Source organism: Narcine bancroftii, chromosome 9, assembly GCF_036971445.1.
Source record: "Narcine bancroftii isolate sNarBan1 chromosome 9, sNarBan1.hap1, whole genome shotgun sequence".
NCBI lineage: Eukaryota > Metazoa > Chordata > Chondrichthyes > Torpediniformes > Narcinidae > Narcine > Narcine bancroftii.
The window spans coordinates 26,474,064-26,491,686 of NC_091477.1; the positions used below are offsets into that span (position 1 = coordinate 26,474,064).

General features: G+C 38.9%; 1 protein-coding gene across 10 annotated transcripts in view; it reads right to left on the reverse strand.

Annotated features, from left to right (window-relative positions):
• The window catches only part of LOC138743336 (collagen alpha-1(XXIII) chain-like), a 112,053-nt gene that overhangs the window by 48,996 nt on the left and 45,434 nt on the right, over positions 1–17,623 (reverse strand). The window contains exons 3-7 of one of the 10 annotated variants that reach the window (XM_069898535.1): positions 15,000–15,131; positions 13,778–13,920; positions 9,917–9,965; positions 9,382–9,408; positions 8,398–8,445 (exon numbers count right to left, since the gene is read on the reverse strand). The exons of 3 other annotated variants lie outside the window; for them this stretch is intronic. In XM_069898535.1, coding sequence (XP_069754636.1) covers positions 8,398–8,415 — 18 coding nt within the window. In that variant the 5' untranslated portion in view covers positions 8,416–8,445; positions 9,382–9,408; positions 9,917–9,965; positions 13,778–13,920; positions 15,000–15,131. 6 more of the 10 variants (XM_069898536.1, XM_069898537.1, XM_069898533.1 and 3 more) reach the window with 6 other exon arrangements.

Genomic DNA, 17,623 nt, shown 5'->3' on the forward strand with positions numbered 1-17,623 from the left:
AGATCATGCCCTATGCAGGCCCTTCAAACGAGGTCGCCAATTATCCCACTCCCCTATTTATTCCTTATTTCAATGCAAGTTTTTTCTTCTCAAATCGATATCCAATTTTCATCTGAAAGTTATTCTGAATCTGATTCAGGAAACAGATTCCAAATACAATGAATGGCAGAAACTCCTCAATTCCCCTTTAATACCTCGTGCATTGCCACAAAAATGTTATTTTAAGAGTCCAAAAGCATTTTTACAACTTTAAAAGGTGGTATATGAAATGTCATTAAACAAAAGTGAACTCTGAGTGAATTTCCAAATTTTGACTTGGTTATAACTGACAGAAGGTGGCAGAAAAAGAGTTAAAATTGAAGGACAACAAGGAGAGCACAACACAAGATTGTTGCAATAGCTTCAATGTGTTTGAAACAGTAATATGGAGACTTAATAAATTCAACAGCTTCTCATCCAGTAACATACTGTATATAGGTTACTTTGGATTAATGCATTTATAACCTGACATTTTAGAATGTGTGGAAGATGCAATCTTCATTATAATTAATTGCACATCTGAGTGTCTGACAAGGAGTCTCCATGCAAGCCAAGTGGAGCATGGAAGAATGAAAAAGGCAAATTGCCTACTCATCTTCCTGACTAAAAACTGTGCACTGTTCTGGAAAATATTATAAAAGAAAAATAAATTGTGACACTAAAGTGGACAAAAAATAGCTGCAGGTGAAAGAACCGGTGAGATAGTGTGCAACTGCATTAATATTAAGTTGTGGCAGAACAGGAAATTGTCCTCATCTAGAGTTATCAGCCTCCCCACTGATTTCAAATGGCTGGATAAAAAAGATCTTATAGGAAGCTTATATCCTTCAGATTAAAGTGCCCCTTTCCAAATTTTCACCCACTATCTCACGATTTATTCCTGTTCAATATATAGTATTGTTCTATGTCAAGACAAGTTCTACTTGACACAACAGAAAACCTTGCATTGGACGTTCAATGAGAACATTGGGGCAGCACGGTTGGCGCAGCAGTTAGTGCAACACATTTACAGCATCAGTGATCGGGACTTGGGTTCAAATCCCACGCTGTCTGTAAGGATTTGCGTGCTCACCTGGGTCTGCGTGGGTTTTCCCTGGGGGTTCTGGTTTCCTCCCATCATTCAAAATGCACCAGGGTTGTAGGTTAATTGGGTGTAAATTGGGTGTAACTGACTTGTGACCATGGTGTAAACAAATCCTCATCCAATTGCTTTGAATATTTTATATCAATGTCACAATTAGCACATTTCTGTACAGATCCTATAAGTTTCTTAATCATATAACCATTTACGGAGCGGAAACAGGCCATTTTGGCCTTGAGCAATAATTTCAAAAATCTCGCATTTCAACATTGAGAGCAATTATTCTCAATTAAAATATTACAACAAATAGATTGTTGTACAAATAATTCAAGAAATTTAAAATGGGTTGTTGGTTGCATAATCAAATTAAACCCATTGTTCCAGATTTTGCCTTCAGGCAATGCAGTTGCATCAATTCCCCATTGTTCATTGTGAATGTTTATTTTTTTATGCATGCACCCTGAATTGGAAAGTATCTCAGGATCAGCTTTTAAGAATAACTAAACGAAAATTTGGTCCAATTTCTATGGCTCATGACCAGGATAACACTTAACCTGCAGGATCAGACATGGTTTTTCTATGCAACCACAAATCTAAGAATTGCTCTGATTTGCATTTTGTTTTCTGCCAAGCTTGAAGCTTAACCCTGCTCTTTAGGAGCAAGATCTATGTTTGTCTATATTCTTCTGGCTATCCATTCTGTAGGATGATTATGGTTCCTTTCAGTCAGTTTGTGGTGTTTATTCCCCATTCCTTAGAAAGGAGCAGCATGAGCATGAATGGATTTTAGGTGAGTAGGGGGTTGCACAGGTCCAGACCCACCCTCTCGACATCCCCTCCTGGATCCAGAGGCATGGTGAGGTTCAAGAAGGCTGGGGGAAGTTCTGTTGCACTGAATGACCAGACCAGGTTTCAATGCAAGGGATGCCCTTTCCGCGCTTCACAGCATGTGTTTGCTAGATGGCCGTTGATCCTACGAGAAGGTTCGTCCGCCCTTTGACAGGTCTTGATTTTCATCCTGCAGGGTATCTAGCCACCCCCCGCAGCAGGCAAACCTATATACTTGCATGTAAAACAGCTATCTTCCAAAAGTTACAGTTTTAAAATGGGTTTGTTAACTTCTTTGAACCACTGGATGCTTAAAGGGAGTTAAACTCCAAATACATAATCCTCATTTGAGGATGCTTAGCTCTTGTAAGCAATGATTTCGCTTTGTGGAGTAACGTACTAGCTTGGTTCATGCACAAGACACAACAGTAAACGTATACCTTCAATGCAGAGACGGAGGACCACAGAACCAGTAGTGAAGACGGCAAAAGTTTGGTCGATGGAGGCGGAGGAGTGTCTGCAGGACTGCTTTGACTCGGTGGACTGGAACACATTCAAGAATTCATCCATAGACCTGAATGAATATGCAGCAGGTGTTACCGACTTTATCAAGACCTGTGTGGTTGAGTGGGTGCCCACACGCACATACCAGGTGCTCCCCAACCAGAAGCCTTGGATGGATCAGAGGATTAACAATCTGATGGGGGGGGGGGGGGGGGGGAGGTATCTAGATCACTACAGGAAGTCCAAGTATGACCCGTGGAAGGCCATCTCTGAAGCAAAGTGGCAATTCCGGTGGAAGCTAGAGACAGAGACACGCCAGCTATGGCAGGGAGTGCAGGCCATAACAGCCTACAAAGCAAGGGCGAACACCATAAATGGCTGTGATGCTTCATTACCTGAAGAATGAACACCTCTATACCCACTTTGAGAAGGAGAACCAAACAGTGCCTACTACAATCCCTGCAAAGGCTGAGGACACAGTGATGTCTGTCTCTGAGGACAAGGCCAGAATATCATTCAAGAAGGTTAACCATTGCAAGGAGTCAGGCCCTGACGGCGTACCTGGCAGGGTATTAAAAATATGCACCAACCAACTATCCAGAGCATTCATGGGCATTTTTAACCTCTTGATTCAGCAGCCACCTGCTTCAAAAGGGCATCAATCATCCCAGTGCCCAAGAAGAGTAATGTGAGCTGCCTCAACGATTATCACCCAGTAGCACCAACTTCTACTGTGATGAAATGCTTTGAGAGGCTGGTCATGGCCAGAATTAACACGTACCTAAGTGAAGATCTGGACCCACTGCAATTCTCCCATCATCACAATTGCTCCACAGCAGATGCAATATCACTGGCTCTGCACTCAGCTCTGGATCACCTCAAAAACATCAACTCATACATATGGCTGCTCTTCATCGACTACAGCTCAGCCTTCAACACCATTATTCCTTCAGTGCTGGTCAAAAAGCTACAAACTCTGGGCCTCTGCATCTCCCTTTGCAACTGGATCTTTGAGTTCCTCATTAGAAGACCACAGTCAGTACAAATTGGAAATAATGTCTCCTGCACACTGATCATCAACACAGGTGCACCCGACGGATATGTGCTTAGCCCAACGCTCTATACACCGACGACTGTGAAGCCAAGCACAATTCCAACGCCATCTACAGGTTTGCCAATGATCCCACAATTGTCGGCAGAATCACAAATGACAATGAATAAGTGTAAAGGAGGGAGATAGATCAGCTCGTTGAACGGTGTAATTCAACAATCTTGCGCACAACGTCAGCAAAACCAAGGAGATTGTTGTGAACTCAGGAGAAAGTCAGGGGAACATGACCCAGACCTTATCGAGGGCTCAGTAGTGGAGAGGGTCAAGAACTTCAAATTCCTAGGTGTCAATATCTTAGAGGATCTGTCCTGGAGCCTCCATGTCAATGCAATCACAAAGAAGGCTCGCTAGTGGCTATACTTTGTGAGGTGTCTGAGGAGATTCGATAAGTCGAAAAACTGACTAGTGTACCGTGGAGAGCATTCTGGCTGGTTGCATCACTGCCTGGTCTGGAGATGCCAATACTGAGGACAAGAAAAAACTCCAGAGGGATGTTAACTTGGCCTGCGACATCACAGGCACCAGCCTTCACTCCATCAAGGACATCTACATGAGGTAGTGTCTTAAAAAAACAGCCTCTATTCTCAAAGACCCCACCACCCAGGCCATGCCCTCTTCATTCTGCTACCATCGGGTAAAAGGTACAGGAGCCTAAAGATGAGCACTCAACGGCACAAGGACAGCTTCTTCCCCACTGCCATCAGATTCCTGAATAATCAATGGATAGTAGTGTAAATAAAACTTGACTGGAGGGACAACTAACGCTTTTATTAGCTTATTAGCTTACAACACGGGAATGGTTCATGAGCAGGCTTCAGAGGGGTTCAGGGTTTAGGCGGGAAACCAGGGGGGGAGGGGTTGTGAGGCAGGACCAGCTGTCAGTACAGGACAGCGCTAATCACGACAGAGATACTGCCTTACTTTACGTGCATTATTTTGTTTACTTTAAATTTATTGTTGTAAGGGTGGTTTCTATGAATGTTTTCACTCTGATGCTGCCACAAAACACCAAATATCGTGACTTGTTCATGACAATAAATTCTGATTCCACAGTGCAGAAAGCATCCAAAGCATTCACAGAACGGACACCCAGCACACAAGTGGTAGAATGTAGAAAAATAAACTCTACATTGAATGCTCAGTGAAAAATAACTGGCTACAAAAGTGGATAAGAATGGCTGAGATACATGCATTAATTTAGCTCAGATAACCAAAGATTATTCCTGCCGCCCCCACCATACGATGGACTAAAACTTGGGTCCAAATAGGCAGAGTTTCAAGCCTACAAATTGAATCCATTTGTGTACATTTTTGTTTTACAAATCACAAATAGAAACCGATTTACCTTGGCTAGTTTGGATTCATGATAATTTCTGATAAAATTATATTCATTGAGAAATTGGCTTAGACACCTTCATGGTTGTCAATGCCTTGAATTTCACTATGTATTTCCTGCATTGAATGGAATTAATGAAACTTTTGAGTGTGATGGACGAACTTCATTAATCCCTCATGAATAAATCATTCAACACTTGGCAAAGAGATAGCAAATAAAGGGTTTGGACTGTGACATTAATGTCTTGCACACATATCCATCAGCCTCGGTTTCTAACAATTTGGATTATGGAATCTGCACCACTGGTGCTCTCTCCACTTTACACAGGTTTTTGTTTAAATCAGAGTTGAGCTCGATCAGCCCACATCGCACGGTATTTCGGGGGCCACTCATGGCCTGATAGTTAATTAAGCTTGACATCCACATTGCGGCCTGTGGCTCATATGAGGACAGTTCCTTTAACCGGCATGATTCTCAAGAGTCAGTGAGGTAAAGAGGCAGCGGACGCAAGATCTTGCAATTCCTACTGCGCAGCACACAGGTCTTAGTTTAGCACACAATTCTGTGTAAAATGCCACATTGCTGGGTTTAACTATCTTGGATCTTAGTCACAGATCTCTATCACAGATCTTAGTTTAGCACACAAGTCTGTGCAAAATGCTACATTGCTGCGCTTGACTATCTTTCGTCCAATTTCACAAATCTTTGTGGACTCTGAAAGAGTATTAGGGACATTGTAATACGAGGCCTGCCTGTCCCGCATCGGACTTGTCAGTCACCAATGAGCCTGCAGCAGACGTGGACATACCCCTCCATAAATCTTCGTCCGCGAAACCAAGCCAAAGAAATATGAGGGCACTTACATTAATTTCATCACAAAATGAATTTCTATCTTGAAGAGGCTGCAAGTTTTATTTATTTTGTGAAGGAATACAAAAGTTAAATTGCTCCAGATGGCTTTTATATATCTTTCATTTGGACCTTGTTACATAACAGCCCCAAGGGTACACTGCTCACTCTCATGCCAAATTTGCTGTTGATTAAAGACAGTGCAGGTAGAATAAAGAGAAACGGGAAAAAAATGCATGTTTTTAATAAGGAAATTAGATCAAAACTGCTTTAACAAGTTTATACAAAGTAGTACATAAAAATATTTTCCTTCTCCTTTGGCAGCCCCTTGGGATCAAGGGTGACTTGCTTCCACTCCAGTTTTTTTTTTATAATTTCAAAAACTAATTTAGACATACAGCACTGTAACAGGCCCTTTTGGCCCACAAGCCTGTGCTGTCCAACTATCCTACATCCGCAGTTCTTTTTGAATGGTGGGAGGAAACCAGAGTACCCAGAGATAACCCACACAGACCTGGGGAGGATGTACAAACTCCTTTCAGGCAGTGCCAGATTCAAACCCTGGTCACTGGCATTGTAACAGTGTTGTGCTACACTGACTGTGCTGCCCAAGGGTCAGTTGTGGCTTCTTATGCAATGAATGCGTATCTGGTCTCCTCCATGATTGGGTGGGTAGTTTGCAACCTCCTTCCACCACATACAGTGCCTTTGCATGCCCCCAACAGAAAGTCTTGAGGTTTTCAATACCTTTCCAAATTCTACTTCTCCACTTTAAGTGGTGATGGATCTCTCTTACCTCTTTTTATGCTTTCTGCTTTTGTAAATAAATTTCATCAAATTTGTTGCTAATTTCCACCCTGCCCTTACTCCGAACAGGTCTCTCTGGTCCATCTCTCCCCTTTCTTAACTCCTTCAGTTCCATCTCAGGAGATAGGCTGGCAACCAATATCCATTTAGACCCCACAGACTCCATCCATATTCTAGTTTCTCCACCTCCATCATATTGATCATCCTTCCACATGGGTGTCTCCGACATGCTTTCCTTGCTCCTTAACTGTGATTTCCCCTCCAGCCTTGTTGAGAGGGCTCTTGAACTCATTTCCTGCATGTGTCTGCTCTCACTCCCCTCTCTTATCTCTCAGAGAAAGGATAGGGTTCCTCTTGTCCTCACCCTTCACCCACCAGCCTCCACATTCTCTAATTTTGACTACCTCCACTGAACACTTTTATCTGTTCCCTCTTGTTTCAAAAGCACAATTACTATGATTTCCTTATGTTTTCCAACTTCATCCTCTCCCCTTCTCATGCAACCAAATACATTGCAACACTTAACTTTTATCCTATTCCCTCCCACCATCCAGGGATACAAAACTACTTCATTTGCATTTCTTCCAATTCAGTGTACTCCTCGCAGCACGATCTCCTCTCCATTGGAGAAAATAAAATGCCAATTGGATGACTACTTTGCAGAATACTTGTGTTCAGTCTGCAAGTGTGAATCTCAGCTTGCGGTTGGATTCAGTTTCATTGTCCACCGTACTCACTCTATGATTTCACTGTCTTTGGCTTTTACAATGTTCCACATTTCATAGAAAAGCCCAATGTAAATCCAAAAATACCCTTCTCATCTTCACTGAAGATGGAACACCTTTTTGGGCTCAACACAGAATTTGGTAATTTCAGATAATCACCTTTCTACTTTGGTCAGTTCTGGTGAACAACGTCAACCTGTAACAGTTTAGCATTAGCACCACCATCAATTGAAACCATTTACCATAGTCCCTGGAAGTCTCCACCCTAACTCAAATTTTCATTGGTTTTCCCTATCAACTTTTTTTGCAATATTAAACATGACTGATTTCTGACTTTACCCAGTTCTGATGTAGGGTCTTCAACAAGAGACTTTAAATTTTTAAAATTTAAATTTAGACATACAGCACGGTAACAGGCCATTTCAGTCCACGAGTCTGTGCATCCCAATTTATCCCCAAATAACCTACATCCACGGTACGTTTTGAATGGTGGGAGGAAACCAGTCCCCAGAGAAAACCCATGCAGACATGGGGAGAACGTAGAAACTCCATACAGACAGCTCGGGATTTGAACCCCAGTCCAGATCATTGGTGCTGTAAAAGCATTGCGCTAACCGCTACGCCAACTGTAGCGATGCCTCTTTCCACAATTGTTGCCTGACTTGCTGATTGTTTTTATTTCATACAGAAGATGGACAGAAAAAAATATGCAAAGGTGGTTAGTGGAATTGTATGGCTTTGCACTTGATTGGATGCAGAAAATTGTGTGGCATATTGAATTGCTTGATTCAATCTTTCATAATTTGTATAGAAGAGGATACAATAATAATCAGTAAGATAAACATAAAGATGGCAAGTGTTTCACTGTTAGGATTGGCCTTCTCTCTTTTTTTTTGTTCTCATTGACAAGTGAATGGATCTTAGAGCTTTGTGAAGATTGCTTGGAAGGTCCTCAAGAAACAATGCCTCTTAGAGCACTGCCCATTTCCACTGCCCAGCAGCATGAAGGAGGAAGTGAAGGAGAAGAAGGAACAAGAAAGCATCAGCGGCGACATTTACTTCAAGAGGAAGTCTCGCCATTTTCCCTTAACATTAAATCCAATCACCACTCACTAACATGCTGGCTCATGCCCATTTGCCCCTGCACTGGCTTCTTGATCCACTGCTGCAGTCACGGTGGAGGACAGGAGTCGTCACCAATTTAGAGAGTGATCGAGCAAATGGAAAAGAGAAAATATATTTCAAATTAAGTTGTCAGTGGATTAGAGAACACCTCATCATCACTCAATGACAACTGCTCATTTTTCTCCAGCAATGCTGAATTGCAGCAAAAAGTTACTGGTTTTGGGGGTGGCAATAGATCATCCTTCAGTGTTTTTGTACCATGGAGACAATTAGAGTGCATTAAAGACCTGTGCCAACCCTATTTAAAATTCAGCAAAAGGCAGAATGGCTTTTTTATGTAAGGAAGTGAAACCTTCACTGTAGTATATGAAACCTATATTATGTTATTTCAGCCAGTCACTCAGTGTCTGTCTCAGGAACAAATGTCATTTCCAGATCTATGGTGGTGACCGTTCAGATTTATTATTTTTTGCAGCGGTCACATTAGTGCAGCAGTTCTCAACCTTTTTCTTACCACTGCATTAGTGCATTCAGATTGAACAAGTTTTGTCGTTCATGAATAGGTTAATAAGAAAGTCTGGATCACATCATGCCGTTTATCATTCTCTGAATCTATGGGAAACCTGCAATTTTGGTGCATCTCAGTGACATTCGACACAAGGAGGAGACACTAAAAAATTTTTTTAGAGTTGCTTCATCCAAGATATTTGTTCAATACTCCAAGTCAAAAATCGACATTGATCAATCATGGGCAATAGGTAATGAAGCACAATTATTATCAATTTTAGTTTTTTAACAGTTTATATGCTCTATCTAGAGGATTATTCACTATTATATAAGGAAGATTATATTAAACTGTGTTCATTTGAACAGGAATATTAGTCCTGTTAGTTTGAAAATGAATATGCTACCATCTTTTTTCAATTTCATTGCAAATGCAGAGAATATAACACCAACATAAACAACACTCATTTACCGGATAGCCATCTCTTCCTGGTTCTCCCTGTGATTGGGGAATTAATCATAAGAAAACAGTTAAACTTTTTATGCAAACTCAAAATTAAAATTCGGCAAAGTTAACTGACAAATGAGAAATATTCCCATTACACATCTCTAATTATAAACATTAACTAAATATTGATGTTGTGATTTAGCACCTATTCACCAGATTGGCAACATTGTTGAGACACTCCTTTCATAAGGATCAGATCCATAAAATTTAAACAACACATAAAATTGGGGTCACTGACAGGACTGAGTTACTTAGATGCTGAGAACTAGGTTGCCAAGAGTCAAGGGAACAAGAGCGCTGGGTTGGACAATTCAGCTTCAAGGCATGCGAGAGTGGAAGGTTTAGTTAGTAAATGCATATGGTTACAAATTAGGCATAGTGTTTCAATAATAATTGGCAATAAACATCTGTTATTAATTTTCTAAACAAAATATACAATTAATAACACAAATATCAGATTAAAAAACACATATAGATGAAGGAGATGTGTTTCCTTAACTCAGTTGATTTAATCAACTCTGTTGCGTCTGAAGCACTTACAGGGAATCCTGAAAAATACAAAGAAGGAGAACAAACAATCAAAATATCACAACTTTCTTACTTCTGCTATTTTTTATTATCTACTTGGCACAAATCTATTTGACAAGAACTTGGGTAAGAAAGCATACATGACAGTAGAGTAGAATCATTTGTAAGCTGAATCTGACCATAGTAGCCCAGTTTTTATAACACAACAGGGTTGATATTGTACTCTCACACATATTCTCAAAATATTTCCATAAATTATAAGTAGAATGGAGCAAAAGTACAAGTCAGGCAATCCAAGCAGGTCAATAATCCTGCTGGATGGAAGGTCAGTGCAACAGATTGGAACCTTGGAGGAGAGTTTGGCCTGCTCTGTGGTGGTGCAACTGAGGACGAGAAGCCACTCTAAATGTTGCCTAGTGAGCACAAGATGGCAGTGTGATGGGCCAACAGACACTGATATACACTAAGGTCTCATCCTCCTTCGACTTGGTGCTGAGGAAATGAGTCATCAAGGCCAGCCCCACAAACCCCATACTTTCATGAAACACTAGAGATGGACGTTGGGGTCAGAGGCACCGAGGCTGCTAGAACACAGCAGCAGCACCAGTGCAAGTTGGTACCTCAATAAAAGCAAGTCGCATCTATCATGTATCATAACCATTTATATTTATATAAAGCTTTTAATGATATGCCGTCATTAATAAATCACTCCCGCGCTAATTTCATGCAATTCTGAACACATAAATCGAAAATTGAATTCCACTCTGCATAACAACTTATTCCTTGTAAAAAGCTTAAGTAATTATATTTTTCAATGTTTACTAACTTTATTTAAGCATGGATATCAATTTCACAATGACAATAACCTTACAATTTCTGTAAGATTTGAAATGCTTAAATTTATATCAATAATATTTTAAAATGTTTAAGTTAGCTTTAAGTTTAAATGTATTTCTGTGGAACAGTTGATGGATCAAAACAAATCTGGAAATAGTACATAGGACCATGCTTGAACAGAAAATAGTCTGAAGTCTGATGTGGTGCCTCCCAGGTGGTAATATATATTCCTGTACATAAAATCAGTGAAAAACTATTAAGAATGGGGATGCAATTTCCTGTTTCGAAAGATTAAAACTTCTCCCATTTCAAATGAATGTTAAAACCATCAAAGTTCTCAATTATTTTGGATAGTCCTTAATAGCCTTGTAATACTTGCTTCTTATAGTTGCGAACATACAAGTTATGAATATTACTTTCATCACCAGGATTGATTGTGCTTCAGTGACACTTCACAAGCAGATCTTGCAAATGAAGAGCATTATCTCCACAGACAAAGCATGAAGCTACCCACCATAATAGGACAAGACTGACAGTGACAGTGAGCAAAACCTTCAGTAACAGCACCTGCTCATCTGTAACTAAAGAAGGGAAGGCAAAGAGAAACATGAAATGTGTCATTTTGGAGATCAAATCCCTCCACTAAAGACACAACTGACACTAGGTGGCAAAACAAAGTACAATGATAATGTGGCTCATGTGTTTCAACTCAGAGCAGCACATTCTGTGAAGGTCATGGAGGGCATAAACCAAGTCGGTGGAACTGTAGAGAGAAAAAAAACCAAGATAATCAGGAAGATGTGTAAAAATCACTCAAGAAATGCTCTCTGCTTTTATGGAATGAAAGCCCTTCAGCAAATCATGTTTGCTAGCTCTTGAACTATAGAGACAAGAACTCTAACCTTAATTATCTGAACTCCTTTGCATCCTTCTACATTTTCTATTTCAAATTCTTATCCAGTTCCTTCTTAATTAATTTTATAGTCTTTGGTCCATTGGGTTCTTCTGATTAGATATTCTGTCATCTAATTTATTCAATGCAAATTATTTCTTCTTCTGGATTCCTCAACCACTCTCAACACTTCAACATGTTGATCAAGTACAAAATAAATGTTAATTTATAAGTAAAAAATTTTAAAAAACTTTTTGGTACAGTGCCTGCAATGTGGGTTGGAATCCAGTACGGTCTGTGTGTATATTTTTTAAAACTTGCAACCAGACATTTGAAAATATTTAGATATCTGCATTGCTCAGCCTTTCTGTCCTGTCAGTCCACGAACAATATTAACCACTACTTTTATTCACTGTTCTCTTCGATGAATTTCATTGGTCACTCTGCTTATCTCCTACAATTTTGCTATTTATTGCGGCACAGATTCCTGAACCTAACATCCAACGTTCCTGAAGAAAAAATAGCTATTTATCTGGATTAAAGTATTAGGCATTTTAACTTCATAAATCAGGATTTTAGTAACAATTCCCTTTTCAACTTTTTTTCTGAAAATCCACTTACTTACTTATCAACATATTCTATTTCCTCTGAACCTTCAACTAAAAGTCTCAAGTCAGGTTGATAGGTGGTTGTATAATGAAGACAACAGGCTTGCATGCCTGGTGAACAGTGTCAAATATGCAAAGAAAATATGAGTTTTGTTTAAGACAGCGCTTAAGATGAGCAGAACCTCATTAGAGCTATGGCAATCATGTCCGCAGTGTACAAACCCTGGTGTTACCAAACAGAATGCAAATTCTTTAGTTCAAGTTGTATTTTTACAATGGGATTGCTGTTATAAATGCTGACTAAACTTTCTTAAAGCAATTTTGTTATATTTTGCTTTCTTCATTTGTTACAGGTCAGTACAATATTTTAACAATTTTGGCGTTTCACTTGAATGTCTTTCCTCACAATATATTAATTTGCTGCAATTTAAAGGTGGTTTAAATGAAAATTAGACTCCTGTACTGCATGCCTCTAAAAGGGCTCCTCAACTTGCCTTTTATCACAGATTCTTGCCAGCTAATTTTCATTCAGTGCACTCTGCCCAGATGTAATTTATGATAATGATAAGAGATTAAAAATTCACACCCTCCTTTCTGTGGAAACTTTACACCCTCTGCCTGCAGAGAGTTGTTGATTCTTGATCCTGAAACAAAGTTTCACAATTTATTTTCATCTTTCATCACCAGGCATGATGGGGCACAATACAATGTCAGCAATATGGAGTCATTCCAGGAGCTAGATGTGACATTTTCATCACATTCCATCTGAGTGATCAAGTCTGAAATATACCACACTGACCCAAATAAATTACTTCACCAGTGATCACTTAAACTCTCTTTCTACTTATGCCAATAATGAATGTAAAACTAGAAATAACTTCATTCAAAGATAGAGATTTTAATTGGTTGCTCTGTTATTAAATGTATGGTAATTTGGTAAATTTTACTTCAGAAGGATGTGTACTTCAAAAATTCAAAACTGGCTACAAAATTATGTTCCTTTTATTCACCCTACAATTACATTTAGCATTATGACTCAAGTTTGCAGAATCAAAACATTTTCAGTTCCAACAATAAATTGAACAGCATTTCTCACTGATTGAATATAGAGTTAGACCAAAATCAGGAAATTCCTCGCCTTATTACCCTGCTTCTCCAGAAGTTGCACGATTGAAGTACCTTACCAAGAGACCTCCATTGAAACACATTAAATAATACAAAACTTGCTATTATGTGATACCATCAAGTAAGTTTTTATCATTTCCAGAGCAAGTCCATTTTTTAATCAAGCAATAATCAATCACACAACTGTCTGAACTGAAATGGAACTTAAACAAGTGTATATTTTCATTCCTGCAGATTTTATCTCTTTCTGTTGGGAATATTTAAAAAATAAATAAAAATATCATTTAAGAAGCATTTTATTTTTATTACTCATTTTTGTCTCTATATTTCATGCTCTGTACAATATTTACTATTGAATTAACTAACTTACTTCTCCTGGTTTTCACTTTTTCTCCTTCACTAAGAATTCTTCTGATTTCACTCACACACGCCCTTGATATTCTTCTGAAAGTGGGTTCACTTTCAATAATTACTTACCACTCACAACTTCTGGAACAAAAGCTCTTATTAAGCCTGTAGGCAAATGCAAGAGTGATGACTGAGCACTGCTCCGCTGACTACAAAATACTTACATAGCATCATCTTTAGATTTAATGCTTTAAAGAGCAGAAACATCAGATGTGGGAAACTTGAAAAAGAGTTCAATTCTTCAGAATCCAAATAGCGACTCAAGAATCCAGTCCAACCGGTTTCAAGATTCTCCAACTTTCTTTTTGTTGACTAAGTATAACTAATTACAAATCATTATTTAATTACTTTGCTCAGTTTAGTTGTTACCTCCATAACTTTGGACTTTACTGATGAATGAGGTGGAATTTGGCAGAGTTCAGGGGTTGTTTTTGATTTGTAAAATATTAACTGAGCAAAATCAGATCATATTTCCCTGAAGTGGAAATGCCAGTATTGATTAAGCAAACATACAAAAGAGATTACCATTTTAATCATCATTCAAAGGGCACCATCCAAAAGAAAGCTCTCAATGAATGCAGTTTACTTTGCCAGTGCCTTCCCAATTCTCCAAATTGCTGCTATTGAATACCAATTCAATATACAGGAGGAAAATAATAATTTTGAATATAGATAGAATGTACTACAAAGTGAGATTAAAAATGGTGAGTTGGATAGGTCATTAAACTACTTCAATAATTCAAGAGGTATTTGAACATTCTCAGTAGAAACAGCAATAATTACAAATAAGTGGTGGTGAACCCAAGGTCAAGGAAAATCCAAGGCAGTCCTTTATTTCAAAGTACTTCTTCCATCAAATTCTCTGACTTTTTTCTTTATGTATCAGTTTTCTTCACAACACAGGGACCTAAGGCCTCCCCCCATACATGTACCACTCGAGGGATGTTAATTATGAGAACGTATCAGAATGGCTCCACTGGAAGCAGCAGCAACTTTCAAATGACCTGAGAACTGTCTGACCTTTCCAAGTCATGCTAAAGAGTGGGGAATCAACACCCCCAACATCTCAAATGTTTCCTCTGGGCTATTTGTTTCTCTGACCAATTTGAACTCACTGACCTATTGCTGAGTCTATTATATTTCTCTGTAGAAAGTGGGGTACTTTTAACAAAATGCATACATACCCCTGGAATTTTCTTTCCTTTACAAGGGAGTAATTCTATGTTCCACATGGTTAACAGGATATTAGGAATTAGGTGTTGAATACAGTTCTTTGAAGTTGGAGATTTTGGTAATTGATGACACTAGGCTTTGCACTAATTTCAGAAGAGAATGGTGAGTGAGAACATTATGGCTTTAGAAAGCAAAAAGATTCAAGCATTGCTTCTTCATTGTGACACTAAATAGTTTCCTCAGTTAATACATTCTTCTGCTATTCAATCCATAAATTATCATTATGCATTTAAGTAAATTGTGTACATCAGCACCAACTACCTACTGGCATGAATATGCATCTTCGAGCATTCCATTGGGAGTTTGTTTTAAATGAATATCAGACCAGGCTGTGGGCTGCTGGAGACTTACCAGGCATCGAACCTGGATTCAAGAGGATAATGAAGGCAAGAAGAGCTCCCAAAGGGCCCCGTGTGTCGAAGGTTTAGATCTGGGCTTACGTTGCCAATTATTTGGACTGAACAGGAGACTTGTTTGGCTGCAGAGGCACTGAAGGCAAATCCATGAACACTCGGTGATTCTGAGGGGGTTCTCTTTTGCTTTCCTTTCTCCATCTGTAAGGGGTGCCTGGCAATTGCTAATACTAATAGCAAATCTTTGTCTGCCTTATGGCAGACTAAAGGCAATTTTGTGTAATTTTACATTTCTGCATTATTACATGACAATAAATAGAATCTGTATCTGATTAGATGATCAGTTTTGGCACTATTGGTTTTGACAATGTGATATTCAAGAAAACCTGTCAGATGAATCCAGGTTTACAATCTTTTGTCCATTTTTTTTTAAACAACTCGAACCCTTGACAAATTTATAGATTCTTAAGCCTCCATTCCTAATATCTGGATAACCTTTTCTCTGCACCTCTAATTTGCATTTTGCTAACACAACTGTTTGCATTAAACAAGGTCCACTCAGAGCACCATACAGTTTATCCATTATCTTTTGTCATATACTCCAAGTTATCCATTATTGATTGCTCCCGTCTTGCTAATGTTCAACTCAAGGATCTTGAGGCTTATTTTAACATCATTTTTCAAGTCCCAACTGTTAATGACCTAACTTCCTCTTTTTTATGGATTAATCTCTCTCTGACACTGAAAGAATGGAGCAGATCTTTAATCCTAGTGATCACACTAATGTTGACATTTACTTGGTTGACCCCAGTTTCCAGTGCTCATCTTGGACTAAGTTGTGGCACCTTCTACTCTGTAGCTTGTAGAGCTGTCAGTCCCAGTGTGGCTTCTCATGGAGCTCAAGCAGCATGTATAATCTTCCTAGTTCTCAGGTTTAAAACAATCTGTACCTGAGGGTGTTGCCAACATGCAGACCCCCTTCAAGTTTAGGGGAGACATTGACACCAAGCAAAAGGTGTCAATGTAGTTATGTTTTTATTAACTGAATTAGGTTAGATCTAATGATTTAATTTAATAGTTTGTGATGTGTGAGTGTGCGCTATGTGTTTATATTTTTTCAAGCCCCAACTGTGAGTGACCCCAACTACGCTGATGTTTGTTTTCACTCTTCAAGTACACCTCTGGGTTTCAAAGGGATTCAATAAAGTCAGCTTGCTGTCTGTGGTACACTTTGTAGAGTCAAAATACTAGCAGCTGAACTAGTTGAAAACTTCCCTCGTGCTGGGGTGAGTAAGGGTAGTGGGTTGGTGCAAATTGGGACAAACTGTGGCTGAGGAGCTGAGGCCAACAATTTTTGGAGCAATAAAAGATCTGCCCTATTTAGTTCTAATGTTCAGGTGCAAAACTTTTCACTTTAGAACACAGAAGGACAAATTGCAACTTTTTCTCAATGGTGGGAAACTAGTCGCTATGGAAGAACAAATCTTTTAGATGTTCTTTTCAGAATTCATCGGGACACAAAATAATCAAAAATAGAATGTTAGCCTATGGAAAACAGGAGCAAGCGACTGTGGTTTAGATTTGTAGAACCATATTCAGATCACATTTGGAATACTGCATTTGAGTTTGTGCTCTGTAGCTCAAAGTATAAGCTACACATTGAATGATTAATTAAGAAGTAAGTTTACATAAACTTGATATGCCCTGAATTTCATCGACTGTATGTGATCTAATCATGGAGTTAAAATAATATTGGAATTCAACAGCTTACATATACAAAAAATTATTTCCTCAGCTAGGGAATGCAAAATGAAGGGGACATAATCTTAGCGTAACTGCACAGGAAAGGAATCCTTTCACACAAAGCAAAAATTTGAAATATTTTTTCTCCTGATAGATAATACATGCTAAATCAAAATAAATTTGCACAACTGAGGCCAATAAATTTAATTTATTTATTCCTGAATTATCTTTATTCTGGCAAAAATGTTAGAGGCCACTTCTCAGAGTGTTAACAAAGAAGAAAGCATTTATGCCATTCCATATAAAGAGCCACAAAATGAGTTTACAGAGCTTTTTAAAGGAGGGAAAAGATGTTGAAATGCAGAGAAATTTAGGGTGGGAAATTCAGAGCTTATGGGTTAGGTAGTTGTGCCCTTGCTATTAACAGTGGATTGCTTATATTTAGGAATGCTCGAGACAAGAATTGGAAGATAACAGGT